The 15,052-nt window shown below is 39.6% G+C and overlaps 1 protein-coding gene across 2 annotated transcripts in view; it reads left to right on the forward strand.

Moving 5' to 3' along the window:
* vav3a (vav 3 guanine nucleotide exchange factor a) overlaps nt 1–8,274 on the forward strand; it is a 71,266-nt gene extending 62,992 nt beyond the window's left edge. Inside the window, exons 26-28 of one of the 2 annotated variants that reach the window (XM_077508557.1) lie at nt 2,201–2,281; nt 3,869–4,020; nt 4,876–8,274. In XM_077508557.1, coding sequence (XP_077364683.1) covers nt 2,201–2,281; nt 3,869–4,020; nt 4,876–4,911 — 269 coding nt within the window. In that variant the 3' untranslated portion in view covers nt 4,912–8,274. The remainder of the gene's footprint in view (nt 1–2,200; nt 2,282–3,868; nt 4,021–4,875) is intronic. The other variant, XM_077508558.1, reaches the window with a different exon arrangement.
* The last annotated feature ends 6,778 nt before the right edge of the window (nt 8,275–15,052 follow it).

The following is a 15,052-nucleotide window of genomic DNA, read 5'->3' on the forward strand; positions in this document are numbered from 1 at the left end:
AAACGACATTACACTCAGCGTGTGCGCGACACGCCAAGCAACAGCGCCCATCAATTGCTTGTTAAAACAACATCTTTGACTTATTTCTACTCGCGTTAACATTTCCTTCTCGAGCCAGTTTCTGACAAGAGACGGCATGCTAATGGTCACATTGTTGGCAATGCAGTAGTTAACAGATTGGTTAGCTGCGTCGTTCAACCTGCTTTTCAAAACAACTTCGCACTCCGACTTGAATCTTTTCGAATGTTGTCCTGTTGTGCACACTTTCTTCGTGTTGTGATTTTCTTCAAGCCGTGCATGAATATTAATCAACGCTTTGTTGGACTGGGATGTAAAAGGTGGCTAACCTAAAATACAAATTAAGGTTCCCGTTACTGTTTAGATTTCTGTGCGTTTGTGTGTTTTTGACCGCTCAGCTGCATATTCCTGTGTGGTTTGCAAAAAAATAAAAAATACAGAGCCAAAACTAAGCACATCAGATTCAAGTGGTGCTTTTGGTGTGTGCTCGAACTGGTCGGCCTTGTACCTGGTCGCCGTCAGAGGCTTTCTCTCAGCGGGCTGATTAGTGCTCATTTCAAAAAGCAGCAGAGCTCACCGCCTCATCTCCCTTTACAGCATAGCAATAACGCGGGCCAGCAAGTATTGTTCACAACAGCATGTTTCTCATCAAGCGCAATCATTTATCCGCCATTAGTGAGGACAAATGTTGACTCCTCGGTTTATGATGAAAAAACAATCGACTTGTAGTTGTCATGCTACGGTTTTGCCCAATTACTTTTAGTATGCACTTGTCAGGCACCTCATTGGGTACCCTCGTACCATTTAATGAGAACTGATTTAAGAGGTGTATCGTAAAATACAGATAATAAAGACCAACCTCGTGTGGCTAAATGAGGCAGCCAAAATATTAGCAACATAAGTCAGTATGATGCAATAAAAAAAACATCTTGATAATGATTTACTGATCCTCAAATCTGAGTACACACTGCTTTTGTAAAAGGTGCAGGAAGGAGTACAGTACAGTATATTAATGTTTACTTTCCTCATGTAAGTGTAGTGTAATACATCCCAAAAACATGCATGTTAGGTTAAAGGTGCATTGTGCCTTTCTAGTAGAGGGTGCGGACCCCCGCACACTCCAGTTTCTTCGGTGAGAGGAGGGGCGGAGTTTTTCCTTCCCTCATTTGAAGTCATGTCTTCGTTTGTCAACTGTGACGTCCTCGCACAGATGCTGCAGTTACACTTTGGACCAGAGGTGGCAGTCATGAGTAAAAAAAGTCAACAAACCGCACAATGATCCTTTAATCGACTTGCCCATCTCTCTGAAATTTAATTACAATATTAAGTATGACAAATCTATGCATTTCTCAATGATAAGGTATAAAAACATACATTTGTTATGAATACCAAATCCTCTTTAATATAGCTTAGCTTGTGCAAGTGTACCTAATATTGCAGCTGTCATATTTTTACACTTTATCCATCCAAATAAATCTGCCCATAATAACCAACAACACTTTCAAGTTTGTTTCCCCAGCAAAGTGCAAACAGCAGAGCACCTCTGCAATTGGATCTTCTTTTGTGAATAGTGGAAGACAGATAGAAATACGGGCCTCGGATTTGTTTGTTTCTCATGTGTTTGTAAGATAAAGACACTGTTGGTCTTTTTGAAGTAGAGAAATTCACTGTGTTGTCATTGCAAGCTTCCACAATGACACAAAAAAGGGAATAAAAAAAAAAAAGATGGTTAAACATGTCTTACAAGGGATTTCTTTGTAAAATGTGAAACAGTTCTAATTCTGTTTTAGCGGAAGTAGAAATGGACGTAAATGTTACGCAACTCCATTTTAAGGATCAAGACAGATTGAAACCAAATGCGTGGCTCTGCATTTCAGGGGTGATTGTTTCGCGAGATCACCAATTTGGGAGTGACTGACCTTTAAATGATGAAGGACAATCCTTGTAGTTTTATTACCGTAGGACACTAAATGGGGCTTCCTCCAGGTCTTATGAAAATGAGATGTAAGAGTCCTAAACTTCACATCTGTGGCTTGTTGAGAGTTCCCTCCGCGCAGCTGCGTTGTTGTGTTACTTCTGAAAACAGTTTTCTTTGCTTCTCTCTCTCTCTTCCATCCCCACATCCCTCTTCCCTCTTCCTTCTTGCACCCCGCCGTTTCCTGCTTGGCTCGCCCCGCCATAGCCCCATTGCTCTGCGGCCTCTCTTTTGTAACCCCTGCCGGCTACAGCTTTGTACCTCCTTCCTCTGCCCCCTTCTGGTCAGGTACAGGTATCACTTCTCTTTCTGTTTGTTTGTCTGCCTGTCCAACCGTCCAACAGTATGTTTTTGGAAAGAATTGCCCGATTTGTTTTTATTTATTGGATACTAGGGGTGTCAAAAAGTAGTTCGTCAAATTTGAGTTAATTTAAAGTTCCTTTAATACCACAAATTTTTGAAATGCTCGATTAATGACCGCCCCTTACTTGGGGAGCCTGTACTGGGGAAATTTCAGTCGCAACGCAATGGACACGTCCACATCAAAATTTAGCAGTAATACATTCAATAATAATGCATCTATTTATGGAGACTGGGGTCAAGTATGCACATTTCACAAGTTAACTTCATGTTAAGGATTAGATAATTAACATTAGGATATAGCTAAGTTTCATCATTATTCACAAATCTGTTTAAAACAATAGGGCAAACAGCCCTGGTCGGTCTCTTAGACTCTGCTGCCACCTACTGGCCGTTTTCATAAAAATTGCTATTGCTTCAAGCATTCTCTTCAGTTCAGAAGCTGCATCAAAGACTTCTTTATGATCTAGCATAAAAAACAAAAAACGTATAAGTACATCTTTGGGAGCATGATAATATTTAAAATAGAACATATTTATACGTTTTTTGGAGCAAATGAGTTAATATGAAAAGAAAATACATTGAGCTGTCACCATCTCACAAAAGCAATCATGCCATCTAGTGGCAGAAAAATGACACAAATCACTATCACACTTTTTTTTTTCTTTTTAATTTTAACTCTGTTTTATGAATGATTAAATTGCTGTATCAATGACTAAAAGATGAAGCTATATTTATATTAGCTTAACATTTTTATGTTAAGAGTATGAAAACTTGGGGAAAAATATTTTTGTTGTATTTAGAACATAAAATTTCAAGTCAAAAGTCATGCGATTACAATTAAAAATGTTAATTTCCTGACACTGCTAATTTTTAAATATGAACACGATATGGGCAAAAGTATTGCGACATCTGACTTTCAGGAATGGAAGAATGGAAGGTCTTTGTCACACTATTCTAAACAAAACACTGGCTGTAGTCCTGGGGGGAAAAAAAAAAAAATAAATAAATAAGTGCTGTCCATTAATCCAGCACCGAGCATGTCTCAATCCGCAGCACGCGGGCGACTTTGCCCCATGTGTGCACCTGTCAGACTGAAAGGTGGAAGCGTCCGAACACACAGAACACCTCTACGTCAGATATTCCATCCCCTTGGCCATAGTTGTAAAGGTCTGACTTTCCATTTCCGCATGTCAGCCTCACTCCACTCCAGCCAACTTTCACTCTCTGGAGGCGCGAAAAAGCCAGCAGGGTAGACGGGAGGGATGGAAAAGCACTAACTAGCTAACCTGCACCACATGTGTCTCATCCTGCCTGACAGGATGTCTGGTCTGCACAAAATGACCAGCAAAATGTGCAATTTGTCTGAAAATGATCAGATTGAATTTTCAAGTAAATTGAGATCAGATCGGCATCGTTTTATTTATCATACTTTCCGTGACATTTTCTTTTTCGGTGATTTTTTTTTTCGAATGTAAAATTGATATCTTGGTATCTGTTTGTCTTTTTCCCCAGTGTTGACGCCAAAAGTGGTCGGTGTGGCCATTGCACGGTACGATTTCAGTTCACGCGACATGCGAGAGCTCTCGCTGCAGGAAGGCGACGTGGTGAAGATTTTCACCAAGAGTGGAGCCAACGGGTGGTGGAGGGGCGAAGTCAATGGGAGGGTAAGTGCGAGACTTGAAGAAAAATGGTTAAAATGCTGATGTTATTGAGGCAAATTTGAAATCTGATTGGTTAAAGAGACAGTAGACTAAGTTAAAGGCAGGGACTTCTGTTTTCACTCAGGAAAATGGACGATATAAATATAGGATGTATACCCATGAACTCCTTCTCAATATACACCTCTGGGCTTCTGTTAATGTGTGGTGGTGATTTTTTCCTCTACCCAAGCCTGTATATTGCCATTTTGTGTTTGTTTTGTTAACAGCGGGACGTTTCTGTGGATAGAGTTGTTTACCCCTACAGCCAATCGCAGAGCGGGGGGTGTTTTTTCCACTCACTCACTCACTCACTTCATGTAAGTCACATGGTCTCCTAGGCTTGTGTGAGTGAGTGAGTGAGTAAAACAAAAAAACAAAACCGTGCGTGCTGTCAAGTTACGGCAGGAGTGACGTCATGCAGCCGACAAATTCGCCCGACCCCGTCTGCCTACTGATTGACACGCCACCCGCCACCCCCCGCTCTGCGATTGGCTGTAGGGGTAAACAAGTGTCTGTCCACAGAAACGTCCCACTGTTGACAAAACAAACACAAAATGGCAAAATACAGGCTTGGGTAGAGGAAAAAATCACCACCACACATTAACAGAAGCCCAGAGGTGTAGATTGCGAATGAGTTCATGGGTATACATCCTGTATTTATATAGTGCATTTTCCTGAGTGAAAAAAAAAGTCCCTGCCTTTAACATTAGCTAGCATTACCGATTCTCACACAGAGGCTGAAATCTGATTGGATAAAAAAAAAAAAAGAAAAAAAAAAAGACGAGTGCTTCTGCTAACGTCCTCCCTTTCCCCCCTCAGATTGGCTGGTTTCCATCCACATATGTAGAGGAGTGAGCGGACCAATGAAGAAAAGTTAAAGGATACGAGTTAAATCATGAGTTTCGATTCATCAGAACGTTTATTGCTGTTACCCATCCGGAGGCCTTTGGGGGAAATCAAAAAGGGCTGCTGAACACTGGTGACGCAAAATCATCGCCTTTCTGCTTGGCTTGCTTTGACTAAGTAAGTCGGCCATCTACAAGTAGCAGCTTGCCTGTCAGCGGGGCTCGCCAGACGTCTCACCATCCGTAATATCCACCCCCAACTAGCCACCGACACCCCTGGCCAAATCCCACCTGTTTCTGCCCGCCAGCTTGGCCGGCGCGGACATGTCAAAAAAGCAGACGCCACTCTTCCATTCATGCACTCATCCATCCATTCACAACACTTGCACTCCTTTCCACCTCCTCCGGGAATGGAGCCAACCAAGCTGGAAAGGACCCACACTGTAAAAAAAAAAAATGTTTGTTATCCGTCTCACATCCTCTTCCCACTTGAAGAAATTTCAGCCGGTTTGACCTTGCTCCACTAACGCCGGCGGTTATTGATGACTTGATGGCCCACAGCGGCGCAGCCACCCCTGAAAAGCCCCCTCTTTTGATTGCAATCGCCGCACTTCCACTCGTACAGGAAGATCTAAGATAAAGACGGGCGTCTGCGCACGGCGCCGGCGATTGATGGCTCTTGTTCCCATTTTCCTCCGTCTGCTCGCATTCTTTATCGCCGGCGCGGACGCTCGTGTTGTCGCTCGTTAGCGATCCTCCCCGCTTATCGCTGGCAGAAGCCCATTGGCGGGAGGCTTTATCTTATTGGCGCTATTACGGGCCTGTCGGGGGGAAAGCACGCCACACAGTCTGATGGCCAACTGACCTGAGAGGAAATCAAACCTTTGACTTTAGGTTACAGCCATTTTTGTTTGGTGTAATATTGATAATAAGGCCATACAATTGAAAAATAATTACACAATGTACATTTATTTAGTTGGTCTCTATAGTTATTAGCATACATTATATAAACCTGTGTAGTCCAATACTTTTCAATACGAGGTACATTTGCGAAGGGCAAAACTGGATTCGGATTCCACATAATATTGAAATAAAAATATTTATTTTTCTACTATAATATGCGCCATGCAGCCCAACAAGTCTAAACACGGCATTTGTGGAATATGAATTAAGCAGCAAAATCCATCTCAAGGGGGCGGCCATTTTGTCGCTGTTAACTCAAAATGACATCACAGCACCTCCAGGCTCAGGCGACGACCAATCACAGTTCACCTTGTTTCCTGACATTCTGACGTGCTGAGCCGTGATTGGTTGTAAAGTGAGCAACTGTGATGTCATCTTCAGTTGACAGCATGTGTTGCAAAATGGCCGCCCCCTTGAGATGGATCAAAACAAATGGAATTTTGCTGCTTAATTCATATTCAACACATGCAATGTTTATCAGAATACTGCGCTTAGACTCGTGGGGCTGCATAGAACGCAAAAAAAAATAAAATAAAATATATATATATATATATATATATATATATATATATATATATATATATATGGGTTGACTTTTGCTTGAAGGATATTGTAGGAAGTTTAGTTGAGGAATGTTTTATTGTTCAGTTAAAGGTAGGACTTATTTCATCCTATCTTATTTATAATATTAAAAATATACATTTTGCGTATAAAATGGTTCCCCCCCCAAATCTGATTATCACTATTAATTTATAGGAAAATTATTTATTTTTTTGTTATTTGAATATAATAGATTCAATACATATATTGCAATAGTTTCACTCCGCCCCCTTGTCCTCCCCTCCATATTCATCCCAGCAAATTCCCATTAATTGACATTAATGCCGAATGAAAATTTCTCTTTAAAGTTCTCAAGTAATAATAAAATCATACATTTTTTTTCCCCCTTTCAAGTTGGTATTTAGCTACATTTTTTTTTTACATTCCACAAATACCAGCTTCCACACACCTCCCACATGACATTTTGAAAACATCACCCCTTTTTTTTCCCACACCTATTTCAGCTATTTTTTTATGTTAAGGGAAACTCACGTGATCTACATAAGATACTTTACATTATTCTGCACACGCGTCATCACACAGTCCAGAGGTGACATTGAGGCAGAGCCACTTGCTAGTCAGAAGTCAGAGACTTTTATTTGATGAACAGATGGACGCCGCCTCTGGAAACACACCTCAGGGTGTCGTGACCTCACCGTGTGAGGCCCCAGGCGTTTTATTTTATTATTATTATTTTTTTAATATGCTCTTCCCTCGTTATGAGATGTTCAGACTCACTGTTACGATATGTTTACTTTAAGCTCGTTGTTAGTACTTCATAGATATGTTACAACTGTAAATCCACAAGTGACCACTAGATGGGAGCCTTCTTCATTTGTGGATGGTCACCTTCAGCTCTGCAAGTTTTGCGATGACATCATCTGATTAAAAATGTCATTTAAGTTACACGTTCTCGAGTTAGTGACTTCAAATTTCCAGAATGATAACGTCTGATAGGAACTCCTTTAACTTCCAGAAAGTGGAAATTTTTCCTCTGTCTAGTAGACCGTGAAGAAAGAGATCCTCTCGGGAGGGCCGAGAGTGGGCTTCTCTAATGGCAGACTGTGGTAATCCACTCCCACTCTGCTCTGTCCAAATCAACTTTGACGGAATTTACAAGTGCAGGAATCCCCCCCTCGAATTTTTTTGCTCATGAGGTTATCTCAAGGGTATCGGCCATCCAATCACACTCCAATCTCTGTTCTCCCATTTTCACTGTCGATTCCGTCCCTCACGCGATGCGCCAAAGGCTGTGTGGTGTGATGCTTCATAACCAACCAAAGCAAAATTGATTTGACATGCCAGTTAGTCGGTGTCCTTCAAACGTGATCTTTTTTTTTTTCTCCAAGAAATCAGCAAGAAGTCACTCTGTTGTTTGTGTGTTCTCGTCTCACTGACTTTTGAAGTTTGTGTGGGTTCCACGTTATTGAACCAAAGATGCACTGTTATGTTATGTTTACTGCACTCTAAAAGGAGAAATGTTGAACCAACGTAATTGAATTGCTTCAAGTAGTAACACCATTTTAAATAAAAAAAATATATTGAGTTTAATTACCTCATCATTCATTAAATTAAATATATGAAGTTGGATTGATTTAATTCAATTGTGTGTAATTCAGTTAAGTTGGTCAACAATTCTCCTTTTAGAGTGTGTTCCAGTCAATATTGTTGTCTTATACTATGGTACAACCACTGTGGCCTAAATTGAAAACAGCTCAGGCCTGTTTAGCATTCCTCTGTATATTTTGTATTGTACCATAATGTAAAATATGTTCATAGTATATAATAAAAAAAAAGAATACGTTGCTTATTCAAATGTGGTCGCATTCATTTATTATGGCATAGAAGATTCTTTGTTAATTTTAGGGATGGCCGAGTATTGGACCAAAACCCAGCCTTATTTTATTTATGTATTTATTTCATTCAAACCCAAAAATACAATAGAAACAAGCACTCATCAAAAACATGCCAAATACACACAGTAGCTGAGAAGTATTAATTTATTTGAGTCGTTAGAGAGAAAAAGGTGTAAAAGTTCATAATAGTGCCTTTAAAAATATATATTTTTTATTAACCATAAAACATTGGATTTTGCTTTTAGACGAGTTTTGGAAAAGGAATACTGTTACACGCCAAGATACTGTGGGATATAAATGGGCTGATGATATCAGCACCATGGACAGCACCGAATGCATTGAACTGTTGTGGTTAAAACCGCCTTTTTTATTTTTTTTATTATTTTTTTAAATAAATAACAATGTCATTATAAACCATTGGTTGTTTTCGTTATGTATTTATCATGTTCGTCCATAGGAGGAAGCTAAAGACTTAGTCTTAATAGCGACACCGATCAAATGTCAACGTCATGGTGTTCGACGTGTGTTCTGTCGCTGTTACCGCCACAGGACTTAAATAACCTGCAAGTCAACACGGTGCTGTTTCTCACTTGCTCGTTGGCTAATAAGTGTGAATGAACGTGGGGTTAAGAGTGTCTCTTGTGGGTGTCGTCATGCTGATGAACCATTTCATCTCAGCTTCTACTTACAGCCACAACACCGACAACACTAATTGATATGCGTTTGTATTAGCCATATAGCGAAAACGTGCGCCTATTAAGATACCGACCATATGAACGTAGACTGTTTGTGTGTGGGTGGGTCGGGTGCTGGTCACTTTTGGCCATCTGCTGCCAGGTCACCTGCTGCTGAAGACCGAAGCTTAGGCACCAAAATGCTTCATGGCGGACTTGGCCAGGCCAGTTTGGATCAACACTTCCAGCGGAGGCGGGAGGAGCAGTGAGACAGATGGCGGGTGACATCAGCATTGTACTTCGCAATCAAATACTTGGGCTCGACTTTTATGGATGTCGAAAATGAGCTCATCTTATGGTTTAAATTCATTTATGAATTGTTGATATTTTGCGTGTGATTGGTTACAATCGGGATTAAAGAATTGTATTTATGAATTCCCCTCCCCACGTCCACACACATACAGAAACGTGGAATTGCTAATTTGGAGTAAACATTTTTGATGTTCGAACCACTAATCTAGCCGGTAAACCAAGATTTTTAAGCTACGAGTCTGCCATACTACTAAGAAACGTTTCTCAGACGACGATTTCATACATTTACAGTATCAAAACTGGAGAACATTTGAGACAGTACCTAGTAGAAAACTGAATGATTTAAGATGTTTTAAATTTGTTAAACAAACATGGACTTCAGACATTTTACAACAATATGCTTAATGATGTTTACAGGAGGAAACTTTATTATTTATTTTATGAAAGAATTATACGTGTAATTCAACAAAAGATGCCTCTGCCAAATCTAATATTGGGGTCTAAGGAACTGAGCAATAAATGAAAAACGTAGTTTTCAAAGCAGCACTTATACTAAAAAAGCTAAATCCTAAAAAAAGTTTTTAGCATTTAGCTTTTTTTTTAGTTTTTCCCATAATACCATGGGGTATCGACTTGCACATGTGCATACACCGTGGCATTATGGGGGAAAAATGCCAAACGGAAACATGCCACCGCAAACATAATAAATTATAAAAAGTACACAAACAATTGTTATTTAATTTTCAAACGTACGTTAGCATGTTAACTTAGAATTATGCTACGTTAGCATGTTAACTTAGAATTAGCATTAGCACGCTAAGCTAGCATTAGCACGCTAAGCTAACATTCGAATTTGCATGCTAACCTAGCATTAGCATGCTAACTTAGCATTAGCATTAACATGCTAACCTAGCATTAGCATGCTAACTCAACATTAGCATTAGCATGCTAACTCAACATTAGCATTAGCATGCTAACTCAACATTAGCATTAGCATGCTAACTCAACATTAGCATTAGCATGCTATCGGCCATTTCATTTTATGTGGGCCACAAAGGCAGATCGTTCTTGCTAAAATACAATTGCAAATTGTCTTCTTTCTTTGTGATGTCAACGAGCTATTGCAAGCATTTTTTGTGAACAATCCCCTTTTTAAAAACACATTTAAAAATAGTTGAACCAACTTATGAAATTTGAGACTGTTAGCGTGAGGTGGCCCCAGTCAGCAGGGACCAAACACCACAACTTCTGCTAAATCAATGAAAACAGCAAGGGCCTTAATATCGAACCCCGTGGAACACCATGTGACATTGGGGCAGGACGGAACACAGATCAACCAAGGCTAGCATCAAAAGTTCTGTCTGATAAATAGGATCTAGACAAATGGAGGCTCTTAAATATTATAATTGAAACTTTTCATGTGTCAGTTTATCACCATAGTCACTCATTTACAACAACAAACTACACTAAAAAAAAGAAAATCCTTCAAAGCCAAAGTGCCATTTGTGACATCTAATCCCACAGACGACATAATTTCTTCAGAAAACTTTTTTTTTTTTCCAGGCCGCAAATCTCATAACGTCTTCCATATTTTGAATTCCGCCGCACTTCACATTTGCCAGTCTATTTCTCACTGCCGCTCGTGCTTTCTCAAGGTTTATTGCTGTCTTTTGGAGCCACGAGGGAGTCATCATCGCTGCCAGACGGTGGCGGCTGCTGTGTGTAAATATCAAGAAGCACCCCCCGATCCCCCCCCCAATGTTTTCCTGGAGACTATCAGCGTTGGATACACACTAAGGTGCAGCCTACAGAGCAAACTCAGACAGCTCATCACAATAAATACATACAGACATGCACACAGCATCAGTTGTTGCTTGCACCTTTTCTCACAGGCTGCATCGCTATTCGGATCTATAGAATACTTTCGTTCCATATACTGTATGTGTATTACGTATATTTTTCCCCATCCCTGTCTTGAAGCTTATGAAAGACGTCCTTGGAGCTTTACATTGTTCTCAAGCGTGTAGGGCGACCGCATTCAACTCCGACATGAAACGGCGGCACCCGAAAAGTGCGGTTTCTCGATCCCCGCGCATCGCAGTCACGATGACAGATGGCGGCGCAAACATCGCCAGCAAAACTGATTTGCATGTTGAAGACGGGTGGAAAACGTGATTTGCTTGAGGGATCAATACATTTGACTGATTTAGAAGAAGATTTGAACACGTGACGGCTGTTTTCTGAAAACATTAAGTAAATAATCAGTTAGAAGAAAAATACTATATGCTATACTATATGCTCACAACAGCGCTATTATTTGTTGTAAGTACTAAAAAAAAAATAAATAAAAAAAATCTGCAGACATATGCAAAAAAATAATAATAATAATAATAATTATTATTATTATTATTATTTCAGGCACATTTTATTCTCCTCACTTTTTTTTCTCCATCAAACAACTCCCACCATACTTCCGATTTACACTGTTCAAATTTCAACTTGCTTCAAAAATTCACGCCATCTTGGGTATATATATCGTCTGATTTCACATTGCTTACAGTATTCTCACATTTTAACGTTAAATATAATCTTTTCTTCATTCATTTTCAATGGGCCACTTTCCACGCCCACTTCCATACATACAACTGATCATCGTTCTGCTCAGTGGCGCACTTGGTGTATTGCCCAATAAGCAGGTCACAGGTTCAAATCCCACCTCCAACAGTACATTGCAAATGTATCCATGGCAATGCTATGCTAAGTGATTACATGCTAACCAACTGACTTTGGTATCAGGAAGTGTATTATAATATCACTGAAATGATTAAACGCATGTGTCCCCATTAGCATTCCGCTTTCAGCATTACCACGCAATTTCTCCAGAAATTGCACTTAGTCTAGTTTGTTTTCAAATTGACAGTAGCTATTTTGAACAACAAAAACAACAACAAAAAAATCATGCAAATGGCTTCCATGTTGCGAATAGCCTAAATTCATGCATATTGTAACTCTTTTGGGATACTAGACAGCATTCCAACAATGTGAACGCAATTTAACCAGATATTTTTCTTTTGTTTAAAAATGCTAGACGCTGCTCTCAAAATAAGCATTAGCTCGGTTTCTAAACAACAAAGACACCGCAGGAGAGAGGAAATTTGGAATCCTCCAAGTCACTTGTTGAACAGCAAGCGGTCCTCATTTGAAAGCGAGCTGACAGCTCCGCTCGCTTCCCTCCGGGTTCAGCGTTCACGTCGCAAACGCAAAAAGCCCGGTGGCATGGCTCACTGACAACACTTATGCTAAACATTCTAATTAATTGGCTTGAATTCATCATTTCCTCGCTCAAAAACAGGTCTTTGTGGTTGATGTGTGCGCCGCAACAATTACTCATCTTGATGAGCAGGCGATTATAAATGAGGCAATTAACACGCTGTCACATTGGAGGGGAAAGAGTCTTGCCGCTTTGTCCCTCTCTAATTCCCTTTTTTTTTTTTTCTCACCTAACAAACTTCAGCCTTGAACGTCGACGTGACACCCGCTGTCAGACTGTCGGAAGAGGGAGGGGCCGGCGACCGAAGGGTCAACTGGGTGCTAAAGTGACCGGGACAGCAGTGGGTCCCACCGTGGACATTTGACCCCATCAAAACACAGCGAGCACATTTGAGTTGGGTTGCCGCATCCTTCTCTCCTATCAGGATCACCTGGTTTAAACACACATACACGCGCATTTGCTGCCAGTGAGCCAAATCCCCAGGCGAGCGCTCGCGGCTGTAGAGAGGGGGAACGCATTAGCCTAATAAGGGCCATCTGGTGGCCATTCATTAACTTGACCATCCTTGAAGTCCCCGACCCAAAATGTCATTTTTCACTTTGTGGAGGAATCCATTAGGTGGCCGCATGAACTTGGGTCACGCTATGAAAAAAGGGAGTGAAATATAGAGGTGGAGTGGGAAGAAACGCAGGCATGAGGATGACTGACAGGAAGTGGGCTGTTTTAAAAAAAAATAAAATACTTTGCCATCTCCACCCAGATAGTTTTGTTTAGTTATTTTTGTAGACGGCGAAGAAGAAAAAGAAGAAGAAGATGACAAAGAATTTCAAATTTTCTGACGAGTTGATTGTACCAAAACAGCCCGACAAGGTCGCGTGCGGCTGTTCCGATGATTTCGTGTGCTTTTACATTCTTCCACTGTGAGTGATTGGCCTGCGATGTTTCATTTCTGCCGCACAGGTCACATGGATCAGCAGGATTATATATAAAAAATATATATATATAAAAAAAAAAAAAAAACATAAAATAAAAAGATTGCTTCATGTTATGTTCAAGGTTGTTGGTGGATTTATGGAACCATAGTTACAGCATTTTTTTTTTTTTTTTTTTTTTACAATACAAATGCTCCAAATCAATAAAAACGCTGCACATCTGAAGAGTTTTTATATGTTTTTCAGCCATCATTTTCCCTGATATCAACATATGAAAATGTAAACTGTTCCTATGAATCTCTTAGCTATCAAAATGTTTGCATTATTATTGAAAGGGAGATTTTCTGAAGTGCTGGTGTACTACTTAAAGCTTAAAAGTACTCAGAGAAGTATTAATTTCAATATGTGTATAGTGCTAATCGTACTTTATGTAGTTATACAACCTGGGCCCGGTTGTTCAATTGTCAGTTACTTTAACCACGGTTTAAACCCCTAACCGCCGGTTAAATTCTTAACCCGCCGTTAACTAACCAGCCGTTAAATATGCGCTGTTCAAAACATGGTTAGTCACGCTGTTTGTTAACAGCACCATCAAAGTTAACCGTACCGTTTGATTTGATTTATTGAACATGTAAACTAGCAAGCAGCAGAAAAACAAAAATTAAAAAGAAAAGTTATTCGATAAATGGTTGAAGCAATTTAAGAGTTTTTGGTGAAATAATATATTTTTTCAATTCATTATAATCTATTTTTTTCTTCTGTATTTTCAGTGAATAGTTTGTGTAAAATTGTATTTTTGCCAATATTTTTGTAGCATATAATATTGTATACTTTTGTCTGATTTTGTTTCTCATATTTTTGTCTTTTTTTTTTGTCTAACATATTTGTATTTTTGACTGATTTGTAGTGTTTGTGTAATATTTTGAAAGAATAGTTTTAAATTATGTGTCTTGTTTTTGTATTTACATCCAATATGTGTGTATTTTTAATCTATTTGTAATTATTAGTAATGTTTACTTTCTGTTTTAAATTAAAATTAATTAAAAAAATATTACTGTATTATATTTAAATCAAATTTAAATTAAATAATTAGCAGCTATTTAGCATTGTTTGATTATTGACGAGAACGCAAAGAAGAAACATCACAAGTAACCAGCCGCCTCTCTGTCCATTTTTAGAACTAATCTTTACCAAAAAAAAAAAATGTAAAAATGTTTCTTGCAGAACTGCAGAGGACCTTTGTCCTGTATCGCACGCAGCCGTCTATCCCCCGGGGGATAAGCCAAAGCTAAACAGGTATGTCCTGCTTCTTTGAGACCACTTAATGAAGCTTTTCCTTGGCAACCGTCTGCAGGTCGCTATGTGTGAAGGAGAAAACTGAAAGGAAAGAAACATTTTCTTTAAACCACTTAGAAGTTGACCCTGACATCACCACCGTGTCAAACGTCTGCGCTTTAAAATTGTCTAATTGCAAATAGCCTCAAATTTACAAGTTGAATCGGACGCCGATCAACACGTCGAACCGAAAAGCATGAAGGTTACC

Source organism: Festucalex cinctus, chromosome 20, assembly GCF_051991245.1.
Source record: "Festucalex cinctus isolate MCC-2025b chromosome 20, RoL_Fcin_1.0, whole genome shotgun sequence".
NCBI lineage: Eukaryota > Metazoa > Chordata > Actinopteri > Syngnathiformes > Syngnathidae > Festucalex > Festucalex cinctus.